At 51.2% G+C, this 16,122-nt stretch overlaps 1 protein-coding gene across 2 annotated transcripts; it reads left to right on the top strand.

Moving 5' to 3' along the window:
• The first annotated feature begins 4,846 nt into the window (after positions 1 to 4,846).
• On the top strand, positions 4,847 to 14,744 carry KCNA2 (potassium voltage-gated channel subfamily A member 2). Of its 2 annotated transcripts, none has more exons than XM_074925488.1 (3): positions 4,847 to 5,025; positions 5,901 to 6,288; positions 7,113 to 14,744. In XM_074925488.1, the coding sequence occupies exon 3, from the start codon at positions 7,194 to 7,196 to the stop codon at positions 8,691 to 8,693; it is 1,500 nt and encodes a 499-aa protein (XP_074781589.1). In that variant the 5' UTR covers positions 4,847 to 5,025; positions 5,901 to 6,288; positions 7,113 to 7,193; the 3' UTR covers positions 8,694 to 14,744. The 2 variants fall into 2 exon arrangements, with proteins under 2 accessions (XP_074781589.1, XP_074781588.1); XM_074925487.1 differs by lacking the exon at positions 4,847 to 5,025 and adding an exon at positions 5,421 to 5,531.
• Positions 14,745 to 16,122: the final 1,378 nt, after the last annotated feature.

Genomic DNA, 16,122 nt, shown 5'->3' with positions numbered 1-16,122 from the left:
AGTCTTCTCCTCCCTAAGTTCAACAACCAGAAGATTTCCACTTTTGTCCCTATTTCCCTGCTTTTGGTGAGCATCATCCTCCACCAAAGCCAGAGGAGGCGGGATACTTTGCTGGGCAGATGGGCACGGTCTGGCTCAGACCTGAAAAAAATGAATCATTGGAGAGAAAATGAGACATTCATCACCTCTTCTCTGTCTTGGGGCCACACGAGCAGTCCTGGCTCGGCAAAGCAGGCGTTTGGCTGGTGTCTCAGATAAAGGCACTTCTGGAGCCCTGAAGCAAGTCCCTTTGGAGCAGGAGGACTGTAAGCAAGAGGGACATGGCTGGGTCGCCTCGGTGAGGAGGTGATGGCCCACAGCCAGCCTGCATGGACGCAGGAGCTCAGCTGACACCTTGAGTAAAACCCCAGCCCCAGAGAGGGTGGGGGGACTTCACCCACAGATGATGCTTACGAGCTGGCGGCCTTTCTTCCCAGAGCTGAAAGCCCTCGCGCCTGGCTGGAAGGAGGCTATTGATTGCTTTTCCATTCGTTAATTTGGCTTGTCCTGTCCTTTTTGTTTGTGCAAGTGAAATAAAGCGGCTTTGAGAGCCTTTTAACTGGAGCAGCTGGAGCAGCCCAAGCAGGAGGCACCCTCCCAGGGCCGATGCTCGCCCTGCACCAGCCCGGCAGCGGGTCCATTAGCTCTCCTGGAGTGAGCAGCAGCCTGGCATAAAATATTCACAATCATTTCGACGAGCTCCAAAGCCCTCAAGAACTGAAGTTCTTTACTGTGTTTTGTTTGCACTAAATGACTTTTATTTTCAATAAATGGTGCCCAGCTCCTCTCCAGACCAGCCATCCAGGCTGGTGGAGCATCTTTGGAGGCAAAGATGTTGCAACTCAGCAGTCTCAAGCAAACGAGAATTCAGACTGGTACCCAAAGGAGCTATTTTTAAAACAGTCAGATATTTTATTATGAAAACCACCTTGGAGGAATACAGAGGGAGAATTTATTTGATGCAGACAGGCGGTATTTGCAGTTTTCCCTTTGGCCACGAAGTGCCTTCCTGGGGACCAGGAGATTGTCCCATGGACCAGGAGCTCTGCCTGGCTCCTGCAGAGCCCAGCATCACTTTTTCCTCTGCTCTTCCTTTCTCATCCTGGGCAAAAGCCCAAACCTCCCCCCATCTCCCCAGGTGGGGGGAGACGCTCTGACGGTATTTTGGGATTCACCAGCAGCATCTGCTGTGGAAGGGCAAAGTCTGCTCCGCAGGTCAGTGTCATTCTGTTCCCTGGCTGCTGTCATTTTTAGATGCCGTGCCACCGCATCGGGGTCACCGACATCTCTCGGCATTCCCTCCTCTTGCTCACACACTGAGGTGCTGGTGCTGGGGGGCCGGGAGTTCGGTCCTCTGACGTAGGCAGCAGTGGGAGGTCGGATGCTTTCCCTGGAGGGTGACTCACAGCCCCGGGAACTCGCTTTCACAGCTCCTCAAATGACACAGGGCCCAGTTATGTCAACCCCTTTCAGCTGACAAGCCGTGGCACGGGTGGAGATGGAGGCTCAGCACCCTGTCCCGTGCAAGCCCACTCTTCTTGGCACCACGATCAAGCCTTGGTCCAGCTTGGCTCTTCCTCTTGTCATGGCTGCTGGTGTTCGCTCCAACTCTCAAAGTCCCTCTGGCTTTGCAGGAGGTGACATGGAGTCACCAGCAGGGACACCACGGGGGAGATGCCACCATCCAAGGCTGTGCAGGATGAGTGAGGATGGTAACGCTGGTGCCCGTCCCAGGTGATGTGGTGTGGGGCCAGGCAGGTGGTGCTTTGCACTGTGCTCCAGGGCTTGAGTTCTGCTGTTCTGGATGAGGCCACTCCTGGGGACACCCTGCCCTGTGGGCTTCATCCATGCCTCTCCCAGCACCACATCACGGAGTGTCTCCCAAACCCCCTGCCAGCAGGATACAGGGGGGAAAAAATGGGGAAAAAAGTGCACATTTTTGCATTTTGTTCGCATGAATGGCTCCAAGCCCACAAACAGAGGGTCTGAAAAGCCTTTTGGGGACCTCCCTGGGAAGAAAGGTGGCAAAGCAAGGGGAGCTCATCTGCTTCCTGATGGGACCTGGACACCGGGTTGCTGGGTCCCTGGGACATCCTTATGCCAAGTGACTTTCCCAGGGCCACGCACATAGATGGGGTAAGGTTTCTGGTTTGCGTGACTATAAAGTCCATTTGAATAAAATAATCCAGAAGGGACTCATTTTTTAATGATAATATCGATGCAAAGACATCGGCTGGTTAAATCCTTGTAAAACAGACAAGTGGGTGCAGTGCCTCAGCTCGTCTCGTTCTCTGAAAGGCTGGGTTACGTCTGGAGCTGTCAGCGTGGCTGAGGGAGGCAAGTGCAGACACACAGACTATAAGAATAGCTCCACAATTAGGATAGTAAATCAGGAGAGTGTCACTCAATTCACAGAAATTCCCCTGATTTGCTAGAGATGGGATTTTGGCTCTTTGTAAAGAGAAAACCCCCCCTGGTTTTGCAAAACCTTCGCAAGGCGGCAGCAGGAATAACAAGTTAGAAATTCAGCTTCACTTGAATTGTTGTTCTCTGCCCGGCCTCGGTTTCTGCATATTGCATAAGGGTTAGCCTGGGGCATAGCATTTTCTGAATTCAACCTACCCTGCTATGGCAGATCTGCCTTCAGAAAAGGCTAAAATGATGCAGATGACATTAAAAAAAAACCCTATCCAGAGCAGCCTCATGTCCAGCTGGATGCATGCCTTAAGCAAACCTGTGGCACAAAGGCCATTTGTGGCAGGGAGTGAAGGATTCCCAATTTTGCCATAGGGTGAGAAATTCATTTTCAATCTTGGGATCTGGCTGGGGCTTTTTGTTTCAAGATTGAGAGGCGTGTTGGGAGGAGCAGTGGGTGACAGCATCCCCCTGCACTCCCTGGTGCTGCACCCAGTCTCTGGCTCTGTGCCACCCGCTGCTCCTGGCACCTCGGGGAGAGAAAATAATGTGATTTAGCCCTACATGTCCCCACATCCCCCTGCCCGGCTGGGTATTCAGGGTGGTCCATACCCTCCCATCCCACCTCGGGTCGTTGTTCCTGGGGCAATTGCTGGCAGCACCGGCAGCTCCTTGCCAATTTGACTGCTGTGTATGGGACCAGAAACATTTTCCATCGCCTCCTCCAGAGCAGAGTTTGTTGGGTGTCTTGCAGGACTTGCCGCTGCCCGAGTGTTCTCCTTGTGGCCATGGGATAATGGCAGAGCAGTCCCTCACGTCCCAGGGCAGGGGTTGATCCGTAGGTCTTCCATGTCAAGTTTGTAAGAGCTTGGTCTTGTCTCTCCTTTGGGGGTGGGAGATGCCTCCATGCAAAGGAACGTCTGTAAATGCAAAGTGACATAAAATTGTTGCGTTTTCCATCCTCAACTCAGCCAAGAGCAGAGCGGTGTTGTCCCTGTGAGTCCAATCCTGCCCCATCTCCTTCCCCAAAGCTGCTTGGAGCTGGTGGCTCTCCTCCCCCCAGATCTCCCTGACCGGATCCAGGCTATTACCAAGAATATGGGATGGATCCGAGCCGCACGGTAAAGCAGCATCACGTATCCAGGGATATGATTATTTCCCAGTGGTTGAAATCTAGGTCTCTGGCTTGGGAGGAGGGAGGCGGGGTGGGGGGGTGAGGGGGGGGGGAAGGGGGGAGAAGACGTTCATATTAATCTTATGAATATTCATGGAGAAGCTCTGTTGCCTTCAGAGGTTGACTCCCAGGGTAGGAGTTTGGGGGCCGTAGGTGAGAGGTGCCGGCAGCGGCGCAGAGCGGAGCAGCTGCTTGTGCATTCGCCGCATGCCTGACTGCAGAGCCAATTGTAAGTTGGTGCCTTTTTCTCTTCCACCCCCCTTCCCCTTGCATCCTTTCCCCCCCACTCCCCCCTCCCTCTGCTGCCCTGCTTAAATACAGCCTGGCCATAAACTGTGCAAATGGAGGGATTCGTGTTTCAGTCGCAAACACGACCTTGGCCTCGAGGCGTGCAACCCCAAATCTCACCCCTCCGAAATACGGGCACGGCTCCTGCCTGCACGGGTCTGTGCAGGCAGGGAGAAAATTGAGGGTCTCTGGGCAAATCTTCTTCACCAAATCCATGCTCCCCCCTCCTCCCCCCGGAAATTTGCATGAATTAACCCCAAAGATGCTTGGAAAGGGGGGGTGATGTGTGTTTGTCAGGAAGCATGTGATGGGGAGAAAGTAGGAGAAACTGAGCGCTGGGCTGTGTGATGTCAACTTAGATGATGCTGTAACCATGTCCGGTAAGCACCAAGCATCACCCCCTGGGTTTGGACTTGGGGGAAGGAGCTTAGATCTCATGCCAAATAAAAATAAAAATTTAAAAAAAAAAGTAAGACTCTGTACTGTTGAACAAACCTGGGGTGTTTTGGGAAGGGAGAAAGGGAAGGAAGGAGTTTAACAGCCGGGAGAAAAACTGTATTTCAGAAAAATTGAAGACTGGTTGATTTTTGGTGAAATGAGGGTTTGTACCTGCCAGATATTTGTTGCAGCAGCAGAAAGATGGTGGTGGTGGTGTTTTAGGATGATGCTCAGAAGAGCCAGGGAAGGTCAAACCCAGCCAAACTCCTGAGCCAGTTGCTGGGAAGTGAGTGGTGGGAAGAAAATGCAGGAAAAGGAGAAAAACTGGGACAAATGCAACCTCCTCTCCTCTGGGCCTGTCAGAAAAGGGTTAAGCAAAGCGGTTGAGTGCTGCAAGCCTTGTCAGGGTTGTACTATTTTTTCTAGTGCATAAGGAGAAGGGAGAGGAGGGTTGCACAGGAAAGGGAAATTTCCAAGAAAAGAGGGATCTGCGGCAATATCTGCACCTCTGGTGATGAGGAGAGGAACCAACAGGCATAAATGGCCTGGAGACGGCTGAAATCTTTGCTGAGGAGATCGGGACCACGGGGTTATTTTCCACCTGCCTCCCCTACCCGGTTCTGTAATCCTGGCTCAAAGTAGACAAGTCGAGTTGGAGCTGAAGAAGGGAGGTTAGAGGTTTTTTGGTTTTGTTTGTTTGTTTTTGTGTTGTTGTTTTTTTTTTTTTTTTTTTTTTCTTATTTGGGAGGGAAAAAAATAATAATAAAAAAATGAGAGGTTGGTTGGACCTCTCTGGGTTGAGCACCTCCACGGTGTGAGGCAATGCAGGGTGAGCTAAATGAGTGCTCGTTAGGAGCAGGGCTGCTGGTGACCCGGCACTGACCGGGGAGCAGAGCCTCAACATCCCCATGAGAAATTTTGCCCCCCCGGAGTCGAATTCCCACGGGGGTGGGTCGGCCGGGGGGTTGGCTTCTGGGAGGATGGGGAGGGCGGATGCAGGTCGCGTGGGTCCCATGGTCGGGCCCACGATGCTCGGGGCTCCTTGGAGCCATCTGGGGGGGCAAGTGGCCTTTGTGGGGGGCAGACAGGGACTAGTGGGGGGTTCAGTCTCACGGATGAAGCCGGAGCCTCCTGAATCACCCGGGAACGCGGCGCGATGGCGTGGGCGCTGCGCCCCGTGGGTACCACCAGCTCCGGGGTGCTGGGCGGTGGGAACGCACCGCGGCTTTGCAGAGCCTCGGCGGCCGGGGCGGGGGGGCTGCGTCGTGCCCTCCCTCCCCTTCGCCTGGCACCGGCTCCCACGGGCAGCCCGGCCCCGCTGCACGCCGTGGCGCTGAGCGAGAGCGGAGGGAGATGGGGCTCTGGTTTTTTCCGCCTTGCCGCTAGCGCGCTCTCGCCCTCCTCTCGTGTTGCAGTGCAGGTTGGCCAGGCAGCGGGCGAACAGCTCGCAGGGAGGAAAAAAAGGGGGTGCCTGGAGGAGCTGGGGCTTTGCAGATGCTCCTTTTAAGCCCCCAGCTTCTTGCTACCTTCTTGGTGTTTTTTCCAGGCGATGCCACACCTCCCGAGGACACTGGGGACATCGGGTTTTGCTGAGCTTAGCATCTTTTCACCGTCGTACCGAAGGCATCAGACAGACGCTCATCTGCCCTGAAGTGCAGATCCGCAACAGCTACCGAGAAGACTCTGTCTCTCTGTCTCTCTGTCTCTCTTTCTCTCTCTCTCCAGTCCAAACCATTACAAGACCTGACTTCCACCATCTGGGAATCTAACCCCTTTTATGTCCCTTCTCCTTTTTCTACGATGACTCACCATTATTTTTAACTTTGAAGAGAGAGGAAATTATGGGGATCTTGGAAGCCTGTATTTCTCTCTAGGATTTCCCCAGGGTCAGATAATCGGTGTTACTAAGAGACACTAAGATTTGGCTTCTCCAGGTAATGTGATTTGTTTTCTGTGTGCCATGGTGGTTTGCAGAGAATGACAGGAGCCGGGACACCAGCGGTCGAGGAGGGGGACTGCAGCGGTCCGTGGGGCAGCTTGCATCGGCGGCTCCAAATTCAGGCAGCCGCCAAGCTTGCCCGGTTGGCTGCAGGCAGGGAGGGCAGCATGTCGCCTCGCAGCTTTATGGCCAGGGCAAGAGGCTTGGGAAGGTCTCTCACTTAAAACCTGAGCCCCTTAGGAGGGTAGATTGCCTGAGATTGCACGGTTAAATGTTAACCCTTAGCTGCATGCCTGGAAATGAGCTGAGCCTGGTCTGCCTCTCCCCGGCACCCCGCAGGGTCCCCTCGCCACTTTAGGGCTGGATGGGGTTATTTTTCTTCCTTCCTTTCTCTTCCCTTCCCTTTCTTCTTCTTTCTTTCTTTTTTTTTTTTTCTTTTTTTTTTTTTTTTTAAATTAAAATTTTTATTTTTAGCCAAACAAAAGTTTTGGTTTGCCAATGCCAGTTTTTCCACGCTGGTTTGGAATAGGTGCCGCTTCCTCAGGTGTTTTCACGCTTCCACCTAATGGGTTTAGATGGGAGTTTTTGAACTCTGTCCCAAAGAAGGCAAATTAACCCCCTCAAGGAAGGGGATAGACATGCTAGTGAAGGGAGCTGCTCTCCTCCCCCCCAACTTTATTTCATCTCTCTCTTTCTCAGCAGGAACGATTTTCTTTCCTTTTTTTTTTTTTTTTTTTTTTTATTTTCTCTTCTTTTTTTATATCATCCCTTCGCCTTTTCATGAGACACTTCCAAACCTACGTACCTGTCCTTCTGCAGGATAGTAGCCCTGCCCTGAATCCGATCCCACCACCGGGCACTGGGAAGAGTTTAGCATAAGGATTTCTTTTAAAACCCAATATGACAGTTGCTACCGGAGATCCTGCAGATGAAGCTGCAGCTCTTCCCGGTCACCCGCAGGACACGTATAACCCTGAGACCGACCATGAATGCTGCGAGAGGGTGGTCATTAATATTTCGGGTCTGCGCTTTGAGACACAGCTCAAGACACTAGCCCAGTTTCCAGAGACCTTACTAGGGGATCCTAAAAAGAGAATGAGGTATTTTGACCCGCTCCGGAATGAGTATTTCTTTGATCGGAACAGACCCAGCTTCGATGCGATTTTGTACTATTACCAGTCTGGTGGGAGGTTGCGGAGGCCGGTTAATGTGCCCTTAGATATCTTCTCGGAAGAGATTCGTTTCTATGAACTGGGGGAAGAAGCGATGGAGATGTTTCGAGAGGATGAAGGCTACATCAAAGAAGAGGAAAGACCGTTGCCTGAGAATGAGTTTCAGAGACAAGTGTGGTTGCTCTTTGAGTACCCTGAGAGCTCAGGCCCTGCCAGGATTATAGCTATTGTCTCTGTCATGGTGATTTTGATCTCCATTGTCAGCTTTTGCCTGGAAACTTTGCCCATTTTTCGGGATGAGAACGAAGACATGCACGGCAGTGGGCTGAGCCATCCCCCCTACTCCAACAGCAGCATGGGGTACCAGCAGTCCACCTCTTTCACAGACCCCTTCTTCATTGTGGAGACACTTTGCATCATCTGGTTCTCCTTCGAGTTCTTGGTGAGGTTTTTCGCCTGCCCCAGCAAGGCTGGATTTTTTACCAACATCATGAACATTATAGACATCGTAGCCATCATTCCCTATTTCATCACTTTGGGGACAGAGCTGGCTGAGAAGCCGGAGGACGGTCAGCAAGGCCAGCAAGCCATGTCCTTGGCCATCCTTCGAGTCATCCGCTTGGTGCGGGTCTTCAGGATCTTCAAACTCTCCCGACACTCCAAGGGGCTGCAGATCCTGGGGCAGACTCTCAAGGCCAGCATGCGGGAGCTGGGCCTCTTGATATTTTTCCTCTTCATCGGCGTCATCCTCTTCTCCAGCGCCGTCTACTTTGCCGAGGCCGACGAGAGCGAGTCCCAGTTCCCGAGCATCCCCGATGCCTTCTGGTGGGCCGTGGTTTCCATGACGACTGTTGGCTACGGAGACATGGTCCCCACAACCATCGGGGGGAAAATAGTGGGTTCCTTGTGTGCCATCGCTGGCGTATTAACGATTGCCTTACCAGTGCCCGTCATAGTGTCTAACTTCAATTACTTCTACCACCGGGAGACGGAGGGAGAGGAGCAGGCTCAATATTTGCAAGTAACCAGCTGCCCAAAGATCCCCTCTTCCCCTGACCTAAAGAAAAGCAGAAGTGCCTCTACTATTAGTAAGTCTGATTATATGGAGATTCAGGAAGGCGTAAACAATAGCAATGAGGATTTCAGGGAGGAGAACTTGAAGACAGCCAATTGCACCCTAGCTAACACAAACTATGTGAATATCACCAAAATGCTAACCGATGTCTAGTCGCTAAAATCTAGTAACGTATTTAAAGCTGAAGTGGAACAATTGCAGATATTGAGTGCTGCTCTGCATTGTAGTTAATACAGTATTTTCTACGGTGTATATTTGGTTCTGCATGGGAAGCAATAGCTGTGTAAGTGACTTTTAACCTTTGATTTCCACACTGAATAAGCGTTCGTGCAAAAAAAAAAAAACCAAACCAACCAACAAACCATTTTGATTCCCTTCTCCCATCCCAGGCTTGTGGGTTTCCAAAGATACGGAGTGGTTGGGCATTTCGAGCAATGGGATGGGGATGCAGGGGGCAGCTCTGGGCCATCCTGGGGTACCACGAATGCTGGTCCCTGTCTCATGGAGCCGGGTGATCGCCAGCTTCCAGGCATGGGGAATGGATGGGAAAGGTCAGGCAGAGCTTAATGAAGGGAAGATGCAGTCGTGTGTCCGAACTGCTTGAAGGCTCAGGTTTCCGCCCAGGGAATGCCAAGTGCGAACGCATCGCCCAGGCTCATGTTTCATAACTGAAAATGCTGCATGCTGCAATAGTTTCAGCCACTGCAGTATGCCAGTGTGAGGCCCAGGGGAGGGATAATTAGTATGACGGCACATTATTTATTAAGTCTTAAATTTTCTATGCTAGGCATCGGGAGGGACGAGTAAATAAATCAAGCGCTTGGATTTTATTTATTTATTTAGATGACACTTCCATTACCAATATTTCCAGGATCACCAAAGACACCTCCACTGACACATTGAAAATGAGTTGGAAAAAGCATCTTTTTTAATATCTATATATAAAACTGGAGCAACTGCTGTGGCCTATAATATATTTATACTGCAGTGAAATTTAACCAGTAATACAGTACAGCTGCATGGATATTTGTTGCATGAATCTGAATATTTAATACACACACAAATATATATTTTCTTAGTAGACTATACAATATTCATGTTTCTAGTGTTTATAGATTCTCCAGTGGCTCGAAGGAGATTCATGGGAGTTAAAAAATCTCCATTATATTTAAAATCTGGATGGGGAAGGCATGTGCTGACAGCAGTTTGATAGATAACAAGGCAAAGCCTGAGTGTCCGAGCATCCAGACACAAGAGCCCACTAATGCAAGCGAGGGAAGGTGAGCTGAAAGTTAAACACCTGCGCTCATTATGGGGCAAGTAATTAGTCATTAATCTTGGTGTCATGAGCAGAAACCATGGTGGATCAGAGGGGGCACGAGGAGCAGGTGGAATAGCAGGTACTGGCTCTCCTGACTTGTTTGTTCAGCAATTTTCAGCCGTTTCCCATATAATTATCGTGTGTGTGTATATAGATATTTAGAGAGCGACTATAGGGCCGGATCCTCAGCAAACATGAGCACCTGGGGCAGTGGGGGCTTCCTGGCTCGGGGTGCCGGGATGGTGGGACGTGGCCTGGAGCAGGATGACCTGCCCCTCAATGCCCATGGGATCACCAGGGCAGGGTGCATTTTGGGCTGGAAAACTTCTTTTCAACCATGTAGAGCCTCAGGGCTGGTGGTTTATTCCTTTATGATGGAGAGGGCACATGCTGAGGGCGGGCTGGATCCGAGCTGGTGCCTCTGAGCCTTTGCTTTGCCTTCGTCCAGGGTTTTTAGGAGGAGTGAGACGCTGAGGCTGTCTCTTCTTCTTCTTCATCCTCGGTGTTATTTGGGGATAGGTGGGAGCTGTCAGTCCAAGGGGATCTCATCTGCTTTCCCCGCCTCCATCTGGATTCCCTTGTGTTTTCCCCCCATTGATGACAATCCCTGGGGATGGGCGCCCTGTTCCTCTGACACATCAGGGGAGGGGGATGCAAACCTCTTCCAAGGTCGTGGTCAAGCAAAGCCTCCCTGGGGTATGGGATGGGGTTTAGCAGCCTGTTGAGTTGGGGTGAATTTGGGCTGGACTGGGACACAGTCAGTGCTGTACTGCTGTGGTGAAGTGGGGGCACAAGCAGGGAACCCCATTGCAGAGCATGCGAGGGAGGGCAGTCAGACCCTTCCTGAGCTCAGAGAGGAAAACCATACTAATAACAATAAAATAAACGGTGCTAGCGTATTCTACAGCAATGGTTCAAAATGCTGCTTTAGGGACAGATCCACCTCTCGTGCTGATGTGACTCCCCTTGGCCAGGTGGAATCACTCCTCATTTGTATTTTATTGATTGATTAATTCAGGCCTGGCTATAATTAACACCAAGTGTCCATGGTTAATGCACGAGAGTCCTGGCTTCTGCTTGGTGCAGAGGACCAGCAGCATCAATGCGTTGGGTCTCCAAGGTGCTCAGCACCATGGGACCCCAGCCTGTCTTTAATTACACCTTGCTATATTAGGAGCCCTCTCCTCCCTCTCTGCTGCTGCAGCTCTGAAACGGGAGCCCCAGAAGCCCATTAACATCTTAAAACACACGCAAAAAGAAGCAACGCAACTGAAAGCAATAAATCTCTGCTTCTGAAGCTCATCCCATTGAACGGGATGGGGCTGGCGTGAGCCACCAACTCGGGCGTGATTCCCAGGGCGGCCGGCCAGCTTCCATTGATCCGGCTCGTGGTGGGTTCGTGGGGATATGAGCTTGCATGGGGAGGCTGCCTGATGCACTGGGATTCTGCCTGCCCACCCATGGGTGCCCCTAGCACTGGGTGACCCCATCCCTGGCGTGTGTGGGAAATCACCGAGGCTGAGGGGAGGCTGCTGCAGGGGTTTTTGGGAGGATGCTGGCACTCAACAAGACTTTGCAAAGTGCCTGGTTGTTTAATGCCTGTGGGCTTCAGATGATTTGGGGGGAGCATTTTGCCAAAGTACTGGGTACATCTTGGGAGCGTGAACGCCACTGTGGTTCAATGAGGAGGAAGATCATGGGGGTTTTGGGAGAGGTGTTGTTTTTGACACAGTGTCCCTGCGGGCTTTCTGAGGCCAGGCAAGGGGGGAGAACGGGTCCATGAGCAGGATCAGGCACATCCAAACCCACTCACCAAGCTGGGGGGTCCTGGCTGCCTTGGGAAGCCTCAGAGCTGCATCACGGGGATGAACAGGGCCAGAGAGTAAGAGCTCACATTCCTCCTGTTGCCTCCAATGTGAGCTGGCATCTGTCCCCATGGCAGGGGCCAGCACGGCCAGTCCCTTCCTTAGGACAGATCCTGCACCTCTTGCATTGACCCAGGCAGATGTTCCTGGGGAAAATGAGCTGTGGAGGGAGAGCATGGGCTGCCCTTGGCACCATGTTTGGTAAACAGGGAAAACACCCAGATAAGTGCTTGGATGCTTGTTTCAGGGCAAAAAATGTCCGTGGGGGCTGTGGCTGGAAGCACTCCATCAGGCTGCATACCGCAGAAGGGTCCAGGTTTCTCCCCCGCACAGAGAAATGGTTCCCCTATAGCTTTTAATGGGATTTGTGCCTGCAGGTCGGAGCTCTAGTGCTATTTCTAGCTTTGCTTCTGACTCACTGATGTGATCTTGAACCAGTTTTTCAGGAGGAGACTGTGATTCTTTTTTTTTTTTTTTTTTCTTGAGGAATGTAGTTTGAGAGACTCTGGGTCTGTTTCTGCAGAGATGCTGAACATCCATAACTCCCCTTGACACTGAAAGGGTGCAAAAATGAGCTGCAAAGTGGCTCAGACTGAGGATGCTAAATTAGGGACTGAGGAAGGGGAGGATCCCACCGTCTATGTTAGATTCCATCGGGCCACCTAACGTAGGTGGTCTGGTTCCTCTCCTCCTCCTGCGGAGATGTTTGCCTCTCTCCAGGGGTGGGATGGGGGACTGAAGGACTGAAACTCTCCGGTCTGTGGAGGTGCTCCTGGGTTGGCATCCAGAGGAGACAGCAGCTGTATTTTAGTTTTAACCTTTGCGCCATGGTTTTGGAGAGATGGAAAGTGGTGATTACAGTGCAGGTTGTCTTCTAACACCCAACCACATGTCCAAGCCTGCAAGCAACCCATCGGTCCTTCCAAAATCACTGCTAAGGGCAGTGGGGTGAGGCTCATGTACTGGCTGGATACCACCAAGTGATTAGGGCTGCTAGGAAAAAATGATCTGTATGGGGCCATGTGTTTTATTGGGAAAACTAATCTCTGCAGCAATGTTTTGTGTCAAAGTCCTACAGATTTGAATACTGAGCTATATGAACAAAAGGATCTCTAGATTGGCGTTATGAGAGTGTAGCACGTGGGTGTATAAATATGGGCATATTTGTGCATAAATACACAGAAGGAGAGAAAAAGACAGAGGAGGAGGAGGTATTTCAGGAAGGGCCTTGCTTTGTTATCAGATAATTCCTGGGTCAGCCCTTGAAATTGCTGCCAAAGTCTTGTAGCTTTTCCAGAGCTTGCAGTACAGCTAGGGCTGGGCCCAAGCGAAGAAGGAGATCTGGATCTGGCCTTGGCAGTGGGAGCATCCCGAGGGGCTGGTGGCATTTGGCTCCACGCATCCCTCTGCAAACTGGCAGCTTTGCAGCATCTCTGCTCTCGATCCCAAATCCTTGGTTTAGGCCCGTCATGACCGTTTCTGCGACTGTGCAGGGAAAACCAAGCAGAAGTTGAAGGGATTTGTTTGCGATGCAAGCCCTGTGCTCCACTGGGTGGGGGGGAGATTTTCATGGTGGTTATTTTTTTTTGTAATGGCTGGATTTTAAGACCCTTGAACTATGTTGGCTTCTAGGGTGGCAGTGAGAAGCATCTCCCACTTTTGGAGCTGGGGTGGGTTTATCTTGAAGTCTACATCCATGGGGGGCATCCCAGGATGAAACCTTCAGTCAGTGGGAGCTGGTCAGCGTAGTGTTAAAGGGGCTGAAGGGTGAGGAAAGGAGTCAACCCCAAAGCATTTCATTCTGCGCACAAAAAATGACTGTGGCTCCCTCCTCATATCCCTGGCAGCATTTGACCTCCTCTGCATCCAGCGCATCCCCCGGTCCCTCCTGTTGGGGACCGGCTGCTCTCCCCCACCAGGAGCCCCAAGGAAGGACATGGTCCCTCCCTGCACCAGCCACTGTCCTGCCTCTGGCCGAAGCAATGCCCTCCCCCAGCCCCCGTGTGTGAACCTCAGTCTCCCCGTGGCCTTGGTCTTCCCATGATGTTACTGCATTTGGCTGCCCGGATTTCATCCCCCCTTCTCAGAAATGGCTGCTCCCATCCTGCCACATCGCATCGCGAGGGAGAGGGACCAGCCTCCAATGGTGCAAATCAGCCCCGAGAGCACAGCACTGATTTACACCTGGGGAAAAGATCCCCCAGCCCAATTGTATGTGATGAGAGAGAAATTCTTTATCCATGTGTTTCCTCGGGGGTGGGGGGTGGGGGTGGGGGTAATGATTTGGCTTGTAGGAGCTGCTGGACATCATGTAACCACACCAGAACCAGCCCTGCCTGGCTGTCCTGAGCTTGGGGTTGGTCTTCTGGTGGTTGGTTTATTATTTTTTTTTAAATATTTTTATTTTTTAAATTATTCTGCTGCCTATAAGACTGTAATTATCCATTTGCACTTGCTCCCTCATTGCTTGAGACTGCGCTCTTGTCCTCCAATGTCATACGCCGAAGCACAAGGGGAAAAAATGGGTATTGGATCAACCCTGCGTGCGGTGCCTAATTTGAGTGAATCAATAGGAAGAGGAAATCCAAGAAGGACTCATCCTAAGGATGCTGGAGCTGAACCTTTTGTTTCCATGGTTACGGGAGAAATGGGACCAGAAATGGAGAGAGGCCTATAGACTGTTAAAGGAGGACTCGTGGGAATTTCAAGTCATTTAACCATGCGTTTGCTAGACAAAAATTTAGACACCAGCTGTATCTGAATTGCACAGTGTGTATAGACGTTACTGCTCTTATTGACGACGCGGGGGTGTCCTGGGGGTCGGGTGGATCTACGGGCTGAGGGGCACCTGAGTCAATAAGGCTGACCGTTGTATATAGGTATACAGATCTGTGTACATACGTATTCCAAATGAGCATTTGCTGTCTGGTTTATCATGAGTGTATATAATTTATTCTTCAGAGTATCACAATTTTTGTAAATATCGGCACTAATTAAGAGAAAATAAATATGTATATTATTGAGGACTTATTTTGATAGCAGTTCTGTGGAGGGTGGGAAAGGAAAAGACAAGCAACTATATTTTTGGTAGTCTGGGTATTTTTTTTCTGTACTTCTAAACCTTCTGTGAGAAAAGAAAGTAACAGCTTGAACCGTGGAAAAAATCAGTTTGTGCTCCACCATCAGCTGGTCTGCAGGGTCTGCTGGAGGGGGAAGCCCCCTGGGAGGAGCTGATGGGTCTCGGTGTTGGGCATCAGCAAGGATGGACACGCTGCGTGGTGTGTACGGGATCCCCCGTGGGATTTACTCCAGAAAAATTCCAGCAGCAATGCAGGTGGAGGGGAAGGGGCTGGAGACGGGGTCAAACCCACGTTCCCCATCGTTCTCCACTCCACCAACTTGGATATCAGCCGCGCCTGTGAAGGTAACGGGTGGTGCTGGGGGATAAACCTGCTCTCAGGAAACCTCATGTACACCCAGTGGGTATTTTTTTTAAGCTGGTGATCTCTCTTGGAAGTGGGAGAAGCAAAGAGGCAGGAACGGTGCTAGTAGCACATCCTCCGTGGGGTTCCAAACCTCACGTCCCAGAGATGTTTCCTAGTAGGACCTCCGGCAGGGAACAGGGAAGAACTCTCCGGGATGGCTTCGAACCTTCTTGCAGAGGAACGGTTTGTTTGCTCCACCCCCAGGGATCAACTGTAGCACTATTTTCTCCTGCTGTTTTGCCTTCTCCTCTCCTATGAGTGCCTTGGAGCAGCAAAGGGCACTGGGGGCACTTGGTACTTGTGTTTTGAGGTCTGATCTCTTGCTTGGTGATTCTCACAGGCAACACCGCTGCTCTGAGCTTCCCTTCTTGCAGGGTAGAGCCGAGGTAGCACACCTACTCTGTGCTCTCAGCATGGAGAGTAAAACCTAAGAAGAGATCCTTCTCCCATGGCATGGGTTGGTCCTGCTCGGCTCTGGGAAGTAGCACCACCTTCTAAGCCAAGGGTTAGCACAGCCACCCCCCAAATCCCCTCGTATTGGTCATGGAGGAGCCCCTGGTGTGGGCTTAAAGTCAGAGTCCTCAGGTTCAGGTGTCACCTGTGCCAGCAAGGCCACTGCATGACCCAGGGGATGTCATGTCCCATTCTGTGCCTCAGTTTCCCTATCTGTAACACAGCTTGCTGAGCTGTCTCCAAGGACCCAGGAAATTGCAAAGCTTGGCTCAATATTGGGACAGTGAAAATGCAACCCGTGGATGGATGTTGTTAGGAGGAGAGGAAGTATTTAAGAGCAGCCAGTTCTGAATATCTAAGTGTGGAAAACCATGTGAGTGCACAGAAATTACCATAAGTATTTATGAGCAATGCATGCTGAGCTAAATGTCACAGTATTTGCTATAATGCTGAGTGGA

The sequence above is a fragment of the Athene noctua genome, chromosome 23 (assembly GCF_965140245.1).
Source record: "Athene noctua chromosome 23, bAthNoc1.hap1.1, whole genome shotgun sequence".
NCBI classification, from domain to species: domain Eukaryota; kingdom Metazoa; phylum Chordata; class Aves; order Strigiformes; family Strigidae; genus Athene; species Athene noctua.
The sequence above is the reverse complement of the archived record's forward strand: the minus strand, read 5'-3'. Positions and strand labels throughout refer to the sequence as shown.

Coding starts and splice junctions, on each gene's coding strand:
- KCNA2 (XM_074925488.1), top strand. CDS start 7,194: ATGACAGTTGCTACCGGAGATCCTGCAGATGAAGCTGCAGCTCTTCCC.